At 37.1% G+C, this 13,192-nt stretch overlaps 1 protein-coding gene across 3 annotated transcripts in view; it reads left to right on the forward strand.

Moving 5' to 3' along the window:
- KCNK12 (potassium two pore domain channel subfamily K member 12) overlaps positions 1 to 13,192 on the forward strand; it is a 148,870-nt gene that overhangs the window by 118,577 nt on the left and 17,101 nt on the right. Inside the window, exon 3 of one of the 3 annotated variants that reach the window (XM_075200746.1) lies at positions 7,329 to 7,723. In XM_075200746.1, coding sequence (XP_075056847.1) covers positions 7,329 to 7,723 — 395 coding nt within the window. Of the gene's footprint in view, positions 1 to 7,328; positions 8,225 to 13,192 lie in introns of those variants that run through there. The other 2 variants (XM_075200744.1, XM_075200745.1) reach the window with 2 other exon arrangements.

Consider the following 13,192-nt stretch of genomic DNA (forward strand, 5'->3'; position numbering starts at 1 on the left):
CTGTATTGGGTCCTATTCACTAGTCATCTGAAATGACATTTCCCTGACTATCTCGTCATAAGGGAGAATGACTGGCTTTGGGGGTTTTTATCTATGTGTACACCTGCTTAACTGTATTGCATAGTGCACAAAACAGGATTAACCAAGGGGAAAAAAATCCTACTGACATCTTCAGACCAGTTGGAAAGACTGAGCACTAGAAGTAACCTCTGTGGCCATGTGCACAACTCAAATACAACTCCAAATTTACCCAGTCACTTGTCGCATTGGCTCTACGACTTTACAGAGAGCCAATCACAGAGAAAGTCTCATTACCTGTACAAAATTCTTATTGCACGTCTTATGTTTGTGAGTTTGCAAATGAGGCCATCTTTCCTTACACCGGACACAATACAAAGAACGTACAAAGATCACACGAGAAGGTACAATTACGTCTTATACAGACAGTGTTTGGATGCTCATGCGCATAGTATTAAAAAATTACATATATATTTAATCAATTTATGTCAATGTATTATAAATGTGGCTTTGAAGAAAAGATAATAGTTCATGTATGTCTGTAACAAACCACTTACTAAATTAATACAATATATGCATTCAGAAATTAGATTTTCTTTTATAGGAACCAAGGATATCAACCCACATATAACACCATTTTGTATTGGCTCAGGAGCAGAGGTTTGCATAGGTGGGAGGTGTGTGAAGGAACGCTCATGTAATCGGCTATCCAGTGCTGCTTTATCCTTTGTTTTATCACTTCTCTGAAAACTGTGTCTCCAAAAAAAGAAGAAATTGGCACACCAATAGTGTCCACTGTGGGATAAATAAGCTATTTAAAAAAAAAACTTTAATAAAGCACTCATCTATATTGAAAGGAATTCTTGCACTCTGGACATTCATTTTACCGATGTACATCGGCATACACAAATAAAAATAGAACAGATAAAAAGCAAGATTGTTAAAATGCTCTATAAAATACTTCTCCAATCATACAACACATTTCTCTGCTTCTTCATAGGGGAGGACTTGGGTGGAGTAAAGGCATTTCTAGCAGAGTACAGAGTTGTCTTTGTTATGCGGAGCAGTACAGAGACTACATAGAGCAGTGGTCAGGGAATGGGGGTAAAAATGAAATTCCTGGTGGTAATGCTGCCGATTCACATGCTGTTAGTTGGATTGTAGACCCCTTTAAATGTCAAATTGCTGTTGTACCAGAAGAGCCTCAAGGGTTGGCAGAGGCACTTCTTGAGCTTCGATGCAATAATGAAGCATGTATTGCATTTGAAAACGAAGCAGATCTGTCATATTTTTGGATGTCAACAGCTGCAAAGGCATTTAAAATTGCACATGAGGAGACAGTCAAAAAGTTGCTGCCTTTTGCAACAACCTACCTTTGCGAACAAGGATTTTCCACTCTATCGAACATAAAAACAAAGCAGAGAAATCGATTGGACGCTGAAGACTGTATCCAAATTGCTCTGACATCAAAATGCCCCAATATTGATGCTCTTGTATCAAAAATGAAGCCACATCATTTCTTCAAAACCTGAAGTTTTGAAGTTGAAGCTTTCAAAGAAATTTTGAATAGATTCAATAAAATTTTGAATTACAATCATTAATAATATATGATTTCCTTCCTTTCAAATTAAGGGGGTAACGTCAGTGTATCTAAATATATTTTGAGGGAGAGATTTATCAAACCTTCCAAAAAGGAAATGTGCAGGTGTTGCCCATAGCAACCAATCAGAATCTACCTATCATCAATCTAGCATAGTCTAGAAAGTCATAGCTAGAACCTGATTGGCTGCTGTGAGTAACACCTCCCCCCTATTAGAAGGTTTGTTAAATCTAGCCTTAAATTTCCTTATGTGGAAAGAGATTATTAAAATGAGATAAATAGATGGAGAGGGCCCAGTTTTAAGGGTGTCCTTTGCCATCCTAAAGAGTGCACAGCCATTTACACTCTGCTAAAGGAGTTTTAAAGGACAATTTTGCACCAGCTCAGACTTTTTAATAGTTAAAATTGTTAAGCTTCCTTATTTGTATTCTTATATGTCCTACACAGATAGAAATTATGTGGCTAAAACACAGCTCATTATGACTTCAAGGCCAATTGCTGCATTTCAAGGCCCAATAAATAATAAACTCTAAGGGCACTTTCATACTGGCTGCCAAGCTCTCTGTCACTTTCCATTCACACTTTTGTTGACAGAATAGATACAAAAAGATTTATGTATCGCAATAAAAGTAATGTAACATTTACATAGGAAAGAGCTAAAATGCACCACAGTGAAATACAGCGTGTACGTGTCAGTATGACTGCTTGACATTTTCACAGATTTGGCTCTGTCTTTATCGCCTTTGCACAAATAATAGCAAAAGTAATGCAGAGCTTAAACTACATGTAGTGAAAAGGGAGGAATTACAGCTAAAAGGATTAACCCATAACATAACTGTGGTGAATAAAACATAATCATTGCATTGCAAATACTGTATGTCAAATGAATCCATTTAGCAAGCTCGAGAAGAATGCAAATGACTTAAAGCAAAGCCTGCTCTCACAGGGTTAATGACCGAACTCAATGTGTCAAATGTGAGGCCAGGAGTACTGGCCTGTGTTTATTCTGTGGCTCTGCAGAATGAAGGGCTACAAGATTACAGTGACACCTTTAGGGGAAACTGAACAGCTTCAAATACCTGCTGGGGTGAGCTCTGTCCTGGTATAGGAATGTTTTTTGGCACCTGAACGGACATTAGGGAGCGGTCCTAGAAGGGGGTCATACACAAGGAGACTACATGATGGGTTGCTATATTTTATATAGACAAATATAATTCATTTCTAAAATACCACTTTCAATCAATATAATCAGTGTTCACCCACATATTCATAAATAGTATGATGAGGGGCATCCCATATGTCAAATAAAGCTGTCTGTCAGGCAGGGAATGAGAAACGAAATGAGCATCAGCTTCCCTAATCCACTTGGTATCTGAAGATTGGTAAATTTGTATTGGATTTGTTAATGATAAAATTTTGTCTGTGTAACACATCCCAGGAAAGATATTACATTTTAGAATTGGGTATTAAACAGAGACAATGTAAATTGTGGTTGTAAAATGTGTCACAGGTCTCCCCTGGAGACCACCCCCTGGAGGAGGGAAAAGGTGACAAAGTGTCGCTAAAAAGAAGAGACCACTTACAAGATATTTTCAGACTTTTGGGAAATCAATCAACATTAATAAGGTGTCTATCTTCCAAGCCAATTTCCCTTGGCGCAGATTATGCAACTCGTATGTAAGTTTATACTCTGAGACTTTATCCTTTTATTTTAATGTTTTGCTTATGTTATGTCATCTTTTATTAAGTGTTTTTATAACTTGGAAGCATTGTACTAATTTGTATATTAAATCTAACATTTAATAAGTGCTGTCCTTACTGCTGTAAACAAGGGGTGTCCTAGTTCATTCCTCAAGAGCAACCAACAGTTCATGTTTTCAGGATTTCTGTCTGTAGAAACAGGTGGGATAATGACTGACGCAGCCAAATAGATTAACTCACTTGTGCATGACTAAAAAAATCCTGAAAGCATGAACTGATGGTAGACATTGAGCATAGAACTTGAATACCTCTGCTCTAAACTAATCCATTAGCCTTTTATGAAGTAGGTCGCTTGACCATGTTAACTCTTGAATGCTGGCGTGTGAATTGTTAATACATTTGACTCCCAAGCCTAGTGTGTGCCTGCGTGTACATTTGTATAACAGAGTCTTGAGGTGTCAAGTGTTAACCCTTTGATTGCTGGCATGTGCATTACTAACCCGTGTGTAACAAGGAGCATTGTGTGCCGGTGTGGGCCTGTATATCGGGGTCCTGTTGCCCTTGTTCAATAGGTGGTGGCAGAACCTAAGTGAGTGTGGGTGTGTGAACGCAGTTTTGGGGCGATTTGGCAACTTTATAACCTGTGTGATAGGTGAACGTTTGAGCGCTGGAATCGCGTGTAACCCCGTACAGTAAACACTTCCAAGTCACGAGTGTGCAGAGTGAGATTTGTAACAGGTAAAGGAGGTCAGGAGCGGTTTCCTGACAAAACAGAGGTGATATTTGACTGTTTGATCACTTGATAAGTTATTAGATCACAGGAGCTGATAGATGCGGCTGTCCCTGACACTATACTTATCACAATCATTCATTTTTACACTTTGCAAATGATTTGCAGCAGCTTATTGAGACTTTAGTAGTCGCTCGGCCATATATTAGAATTTGCCAAGCATGTTGTAGGAAAGATACACAAAAAAAAGATACACATGTCGAGAAGTTGTTTGACACTCTGCAATAGATACTCCTCTGTTCTATTACATTTGCACTATGATCTCTTTTCTGGGTGTTCGAAAAATAGATCATACTCTCCTTTGATGAATCGATGTTGGGATGATGCTGGAAATTCAGGAATTTTAAGGAAAGGCAGGGGGAACAATACTAACACACAAAGGGCCTGCTATTTATATCATAAATGATTTAGGGAATTTGGTGTAAGTTTAATTTGAAACATTCACTTATTTTTCACGAGTTTGGTGATTTCAGGTGACTGCTTTTTCACATCTTGTGATAGCACTGATTTGGGTGTACTATAGGCCATTTTTGTATTACATGTATTTCCTGAGGTTTCAAGCACAGTAATTCTGTTAGGAAAGAAATCACCACATGAAAAAAATTTTTATTTCTAAAGTGTCTAGAAAGGATTTGAAATGTTTAGTAAGGGCGTTCGCACAAAGAAATGTATGACTGGTATTCTGTTGTGGTATAGGAAGTGGACTTTTTCGGGATAGAGTGATAGTGCCATTCACTTGCTATTTGCTTGCGCTTTTCTGTTTTATATTTAATTGAGGATGATGGTCCTTGAGACACAAATGGGCTGCATTCACTAACCAGTTACCTTGGTTAGGAGGAGTTGTAACTGTAGAGGAGTCTTAGTAATATTTTTTATTTGGTCTACAGTGTAATGTCAGGCTAACACTGAACAATGTATTTTACCTTCATGGTTCATATCTGAACATTTAAATTGTGGGGTTTAGTGGCCCTTTAAATATAAAAAAATATATACTGATTACTTGGCCTGGAAGGCATGTAAGAGACTCTTAGAATAAATAATAATGCATGGTTGAACTGATTATAATGTGTTGTGACTGAGAACATATTGGCTGCCTTTTGTCTGGCATCAAAATACACTAATAGGCTAATACTCTCCAAGAGATGAGATAAATGTAGCAAAAACGCAGACAAATCACATAATACAATGTAATGCAAATTTAGATTTCATTTGGAAGAGTGCACACTTTCTGCAGATATATATATATATATATATATATATATATATATATATATATATAAATGTCTAGTGGCGTGTGTTAGTCTGTCTGTGTGTGTGTGTGTGTGTGTGTGTGTGTGTGTGTGTGTGTGTGTGTGTGTGTGTGTGTGTGGAAAAAATAAAACCAAGCTGCAGCGCCACCTGCTGGGCGGAGTTATACACTGACCTACTAAATTCTTAGTGTGTGTGGAAAAAAAAATTCAGAAAGGGCTGAAATTTGGTATACTAAGATGTTTTTAATTTGTTAATTTAATTTGTTAATTGTTAAAAGTGTTTATAAAGATTTAAAAAAAATATATATATATATATTTCTTGCAGGAGAAGTGACAGTTTGGAGTGGTTGGTGGTTGCCGGGGGTGACAGTGGGGAGTGGTTGGTGGTTGAGGCCTGGGCTATGGCCCAAATGCATGACAAGAACCTTTTTAACACCTTAAGTAGCTTGATTTGACTAGAATGCATGAGTATCATGCACGGGTTAACTTGTATATATATATATATATATATATATATATATATTCTTATTATCATACCTGCCTGTGTTTTTGTAAAATATTGTTTTATTTATAGTAAGATTGATATAAGTGAATATATAGTTATATGCATTTTCATTTGCTCAGCATTTTGCAATTAACCACTTGTCACTTGATATATAACAAGCTACCTTTGCATTTTCTGTTTAGGATTGTTTTATAAGGAAGCCTAACTGCAATGCGCAGTAGAGTTTGGTAAATATTTTTAAAGATCAGGAGTTGAGCTTGTGCTGAAGTAGGTTGGAAACTAAGGGCCTGAGTCATTAAGGAGTGCAAAGCATAATAAAGGAGTAACTTTGCTCCAGGGCAAAAACCATGTTGCATTGGAGGGGGAGGTACATTTAAAATGTGGGGAGAGATTTATAATTGGGGTAGGGCATGTCCTAGATCAACTTTAAATTTCAGTGTAAAAATAAAGCTATCAAGTATTTGAGTGCTACATGAAACAACAGCCAGTATTTAACTTATGTGCAAAATAATAAACTAATTTGCACCCCTTGCATTGTAACATGGTTTGTCTGGGAGAACATTTACTAATTTTTTTGCCTTACTTTCCTTAATGACTCGGGCCCTAAAGTACTTATACAATGGTAAGCTTGAGAGAAATAAATTGTAAAGAAAGAAAATGAGTGGAAATAGGACAGTTGTATTTTGAGCAGTTAAAATTAATTCAATCATAAGATTGACAAAACAGTTTGCAGTTTCTAAACATTGTCTAACTTGGTTGTGGATAGTATTATTTTGTAATAATTGACCTGAATAAAAGCATGTTTCGAGATAACCAGTATAAATGATAAAGATAAATAAATGTTACATTTTTGCATTAACATTAAAAAAAAAATTGAATTGATCCTTGAAAATATAGGGCAATCTTCCTCTTCCCTAGAATTTAAATCCCCTAACCAACCTCTTCCCATTCTAGAATCCAAGACTTCTCCCGAGCTGCCCCCCTGCACTGGAATGACCTCCCTCGCTCCATCCGTCTCTCTCCCAACCTGTGCTCCTTCAAACGGGCACTTAAAACTCACCTGTTCCTTAAAGCCTACCAACCATCCACCTAACCCCTCATCCACTTTTCTCGTTCTCCCTCTCTCCCCTGGCCCCTCTCTTCTCTCCCCTTTGCTTCACTAGCTCATTTTTGTGCTTGTTTAGTTTCACCCTCCCTTAGGATGTAAGCTCGTATAAGCAGGGCCCCCCTCCCCTCCTGTCTTCATACGGGTTCATCTGCTCTGTCTTTACTCTATATGTCTCCCTGGAGTTCCTGAAGCATTGGTACTTTGTGTTTATTGTTCTGTACTGTGTCACCCTGTTTGGTCTACTGTTTGTACTGTGTACGGCGCTGCGGAAACCCTGTGGCGCCCAACTAATAAATGATAATAATAATAATCTTCATTGATTTCCAATACGTAATGATTTCTTATCTTCTTCGCAGGTTTTGGAATGACCACACCAGCCACTGTTGTGGGAAAAGTGTTCCTCATCTTCTACGGTCTTTTTGGATGTGCTGGAACCATATTGTTCTTCAACCTATTTCTGGAAAGGATAATATGTCTTTTGGCATTTGTTATGAAAGCTTGTCATGAAAGACAACTGCGACGAAACGGGCTTCTGCCTCCAACTGTCCGCAGAGGATCATCCATCTCAGAAGTGGACAGCCTTGTTGGGTGGAAGCCATCCGTTTACCATGTCATGCTAATTTTGGGCATTTTCGCTATTACCCTCTCTTGCTGTGCATCAGCCATGTATACCCCAGTGGAAGGGTGGAACTACATTGATTCTTTGTATTATTGTTTTGTCACCTTTAGCACCATTGGATTTGGAGATTTGGTAAGCAGCCAAAATGCGGTGTACAATTATCAGGGATTATACAGGTTTGGAAATTTCATGTTTATACTATTGGGAGTTTGTTGCATTTACTCACTTTTTAACGTCATATCGATTGTAATCAAGCAAGTTTTAAACTGGATTCTAAAAAAATGTAGGTGCCGATGCTGTAATAAGTGCCATAAAACAAATACCCGTCTTGGGCGTCGTAATGCCATCACCCCTGGAGCTCGTTTCCGCAGGAACCAACTATCGATGGAAAATGATGGGAACTATGACAGTGACACGGAAGGAAGGAGATTGTCGGGGGAGATGATCTCCATGAGGGACCTCACGGCATCCAATAAAGTGTCTCTTGCCATATTACAGAAGCAGTTATCTGAAACTGCCAATGGTTACCCTAGAACTGTGTGCATCAATACAAGACAAAATGGCTTCTCAGGAGGGGTTGGAGCTTTAGCCATCATGAACAATAGGTTGGCAGAAACAAGTGATTCTAGGTAGAGTCTTTTCAAATTTCTAAAATTTCAGTATATTTTTTTAAATAAAAGCTGTCAAACTCATGGTAAATTTCCTGGAAATCAATACACCAATCCACCCATTTTATTTTCATTTGCAATTATTTACCACGTTTCCATCTATTGACATATCATGTATATACGTAAACAATCATTTTATTCTTCTCAGGCAAATGTAAAATGTTTACGTCTTATACCTAAACTGAGTACGAGCTTGTTGTTCTGAAATCCATCGGCATATTCTACAATCAATTGTAGCTTCAACTCATAAGAGTTGTGACTCAGCTGTTTTATAAGCTTTTAGCATGGGCTGTACAAAAAGAATATATCTTGATATTTTGGTTAAGATTGTAGCGCAAAGAATGCGGCTATGTTTGTAAATGTAGATCATAGCATGAAGGCATGGACGACCCCCACCCTCTAAAAAAAAACAACATTTATAATAAATTGAATTATGATGGTGTGCAATTTTATCTCAAAACAAAATTTTAATATAACCATATTATATTTTAAGGTTATTGCATTTTTCTCAGCTTCAAACTAAATAAATAAAATGAAGCCCTCTCTGCTTTTGTGAAATTCTAGAGTGTTTTTCACTCTTGATATAAAATACAGCCTTTGGGACAATGTGGCTTAGGGTTTACATATTTTGTTTTGCTAGATGGTCAGCCTGCAAACCAATCTAATTTCGTATGACTTAAAACATCCCGAAATTGACTTTTTCTGAATGCTTAGACAAAGTCGAAGAGACACAAGTGAAATGCCTATTGGTGGCTAGAGAACAAAAGTGTCTCATTTATGTTAATTCCAACCATTATTTACTTGCACCATCCATTTGCTGCTAACAATGCATATTTTCCATTCAATGACATCTGTTTTGCTGTTGTCTCCACTTATTTGAACCCTCACATGATTTACATTTTTCTACTATTCACACCATTGGGGGAAAATGCAAAAGTGCCTTAACTCTTCGCATTGAGTATTTAAACCCAGTCATATTCTTACATACCCACAACAGCCCCATTTATTATCACAGTCACAATTTCCTTTGGGCAAAAGAGGTATGGTCAATCGAACTAAGGGTCTGGCATCCTCACTTGCAGCCTGGTAAGTTACAGTAAACGCCTGTTTTGCCCCAATTTTTCATTCATGTTGGGAGGTATATTACTGATACAACACTTTCATACCAAAAGCAATCAATACTTTAATTAACATTTGGTATATTTTAGATAGTACATTACCTTGTTTATAGTTTTTATAAATTATTTTATCATGGAATCAAAATGGATTTATTCATTAATTTTTACCACTGATCAACACAAATAAAAGCTCTAAAGTTTTCTTTCTCAATTATGAACATAAAACAGACCATAATGGATTACAAAAGTTTTCATCCCTTGTTTTAATACTTAGAAGAAGCACCTTTTGCTGCAATTACAACTGAGAGTCTTTTTGGGCAAGTCTCTACCAGCTATTCACATCTGAACACTGCAGTATTCACTGACTCTTCATTGCAATATTGCTCAGGTTTTATCAGGTTGGATGGCAATAGTTGGGGAACAGAAGTTGTCAAATTCATCCACTGGCATTGAAGTCGTGGCTTTGACTGCCTTAACCACATTTTTATGCCATACCAATATGGATTGTTCAGTATGCTATTAGTTATTGTAATGCTGGGATCCAAGGTCCTAGTCATCCTGCAGACTGTATCCGGTTTCCCTCCTATATTTATCTATCTCTTGCTCCATCCACCTTGACAGAGACTCATCTCTTTAACATTATGCACCAGCCAACATGCATTGTATTCTTGGGGTTGTATGAAGTGTTTAGGACAAACATAGCGCCTAGCATTCAGGCCAAGAAGTTCACTCTTGATGGTGTATTTACTAAACTGCAGGTTTGAAAAAGTGGAGATGTTACCTATAGTAATCAAGCATATTCTAGCTGTCATTTTGTAGCATGTACTAAATAAATGACAGACAGAATCTGATTGGTTGTTATAGGCAACATCTCAACTTTTTGAAACCCACAGTTTAGTAAATATACCCCTTGGTCTCATCAGACCATAGGATCTCCCACAGCAAACCATGGTTTTCTTTTGGACACTCTGCAGATTTGTGAAGTGCTCGTTCTATTATTGCTTCACTGTCTCTGCAATGGGCAAATGCATCTCTGTCAGTGTTAATATAGTCCTCTGTGTAATTTCCTTAAAAAATGCCCTTCTCTCATGGATGCTTATTTTTGAAGGACAGCTTTTTTTAGAGCAATTCACAGTTATGCCATATTCTCTCCATTTCTTTATGATGGACTTAACAGTACTCCAGGGGATATTAAAAGTCTTTGAATTCTTCTCATCTCCTTCCTCTGATTGGTGCTTTTCAATATAGTTTTCTTGTATTGGCAATGTTCTTTGATCTACATAATGGAGCTTTTACAAAATGTTCCTAAATGCACTAAACAACTGTGGTATCTCTCACAGACAGGTGATTTTTAAATCAATTGAAACACTTTAATTGTACACCGATGGATTTCAATCAATGAATTATCTGACCTCTGAAGACTACTGATCGCTCCAGGGATTATTTATGTGGATACTAATGCAATCCAATATTGTATGTTTTGTATTTCTAATCAATTAAGATAAAAGCTTTACAGTTATTTTTTTTATTGGATATCACAGAGTAATCTGTGTTGATCATTGGTAATAATTCCCAAATAAATACATTTTGATTCTATAATGTAGGGAAATAAAAACATGTCAAATGCCAAAGAGGGTGAATGCTTTTTATAGCCACTGCATATAATGGGCCTGATTCATTAAGGCACGCAAAATGAATGTAAAAAGCGCACGTGAAACGGGTATACGCACAACCATATTCAGCAAGGAGCGGATGTAAAGATACATGTGGTGATGAATACAGTGTAGGTCTGCTCATTGATGCCCAAATATTTAAAAATAAAAAAGTTATTTTGTTCTTATGAAAAACATTAGGCTGTAATTAATGTCTACGTAGCAAACATTTTTACAGTTGCTTCTTCACACTTAGAGATAAGGCTGAAAACAAGTAACTGAGAGAGGCTTGGAGCTGAATCGGATGCTGCTGCGCGCACATGAGAGTGGCTCGCCCTTAATGTACATTGACTACAGTCATACGTCCCTTCTGCAGCCCTTTCCCTCCCTGAAATAGTAAACTGTCGTAATTGTCCTTTGCGCTCAAAGATGAATTGGAAGTCGTTACGTTCTGCGGCTTATGGTCCGGTTCTAGAAATGTGCAGAATAATTATGCGCATTACACACACAAAAATCACCAGTTCCATAATGAATCAGGTCCAATGGGAATAAACCAGGGTTTCCCAAACCCAGTCCTCAGGGCTCCCCAACAGTGCAGGATTTTCATATCTCCTTGCTGGAGCACAGGTGTAGTCATTACTGACTGACACATTGTAACAGATCCACAGGTGGTCCTAATTATGTCACATGTGATCCGGAAAACCTGCACTGTTGGGGAGCTCTGAGGACTGGGTTTTGGAAACCCTGGAATAAACAGTAAGTTCTGATATCATCACTTATAATCAGGGAGTTCTGATGACATTTCAGTGTTTATTAGGAAAACGTGTGTTCCTTGTATTGTGTTATTTATTATAATTTCTTTCTTATCTTTTATCTTATGTATATTATACATATTATACAGGAAATATTGCACTCCCTATTGTAAATTACATGGATAATAGAAGTCTTCTTGAATTTCTGTCAACTGTATTAAAGCACTTCCAACCTTGTTCTTTTATTTGGTCCCAGAACTCCTCGGTGACTTCTAATACCTATACAATTTACAATAAGGAGTGAATTATCCCCTGTATCCTGTAAAGTAGAAACAAAAGAAGTGACCTGAAGGTTTAAATGTAATATGAAATGCTTTAACATATAAAGAATTGAAGAGAATATGGTACACATATGATTTGTTCCAGAACTTGTTGCACATTAGCTGAATCTCTACGCTTTCATCAATACTGTAGGTCAGAAACATTAAAAAAAAACATAATATTACTGAAGGAAATCAATACCAATTTTTACCATGATACTATTCAGTATGATGTATGTTCAGGAATGTTTTAGACATATGTTTTGCAACTCTATCTCCAGTCTAGCCCAAAACCAATTGCAGGAGTCTATGGCAGTGGAGCACAACACTAAGGGGTATATTTACTAAACTGCGGCCTATAGCAACCAATCAGATTCTAGCTGTCATTTTGTAGAATGCACTAAATAAATGAAAGCTAGAATCTGATTGGTTGCTATAGGCAACATCTCCACTTTTCCAAACCCGCAGTTTAGTAAATCTAGCCCTAGGATTTCATTTACTCCCTTCCTTTGGCAGCATTTGACAGCTTGAAATAATGTAATCATAGAAATCACTGTCCTCTATGGTAAAAGTGTTTTTCAAGTTTAATATGGACTAAAAATAGAACAAGTAATGTTGAAGGTCTAGAAGGTGCTTGAAAAAGTGCCATTGTGCACTGACAGCAAATTTACTGTAATGATCAATGACCGCATTTACCATGTTGTTGAATCAGACATGCACTGCCAAAATACAAGTACAACTAAAATCCTAATTCTCTTGAGGTCCATTAACACTTTTTACAAGGATTGCACAGTTTAGCGTTCACCATAGGCAAACAGCTTGTAGTGCACTGTTAAAATGCAACTGTTTGAGCTATAATTGAACCTTGAACCCTATGATAATGAATTGCTTAAAAGCATATAATAGATGTCCTGGAAAATGCTGAATGCAGCATTTTAGCATTTGAGATTTAGCTTACAGATGTTGGGAAATTAATATATAATGCATGTAACATTTCTCATTCATAAGACTGTTGCTTGTGGCTCCTAAATTCACACAGTTGTTACATATGCTAGAAAGGAGATCTGTGCTACATAGAGTGTGAGGATAGA

The sequence above is a fragment of the Mixophyes fleayi genome, chromosome 3 (assembly GCF_038048845.1).
Source record: "Mixophyes fleayi isolate aMixFle1 chromosome 3, aMixFle1.hap1, whole genome shotgun sequence".
NCBI lineage: Eukaryota > Metazoa > Chordata > Amphibia > Anura > Limnodynastidae > Mixophyes > Mixophyes fleayi.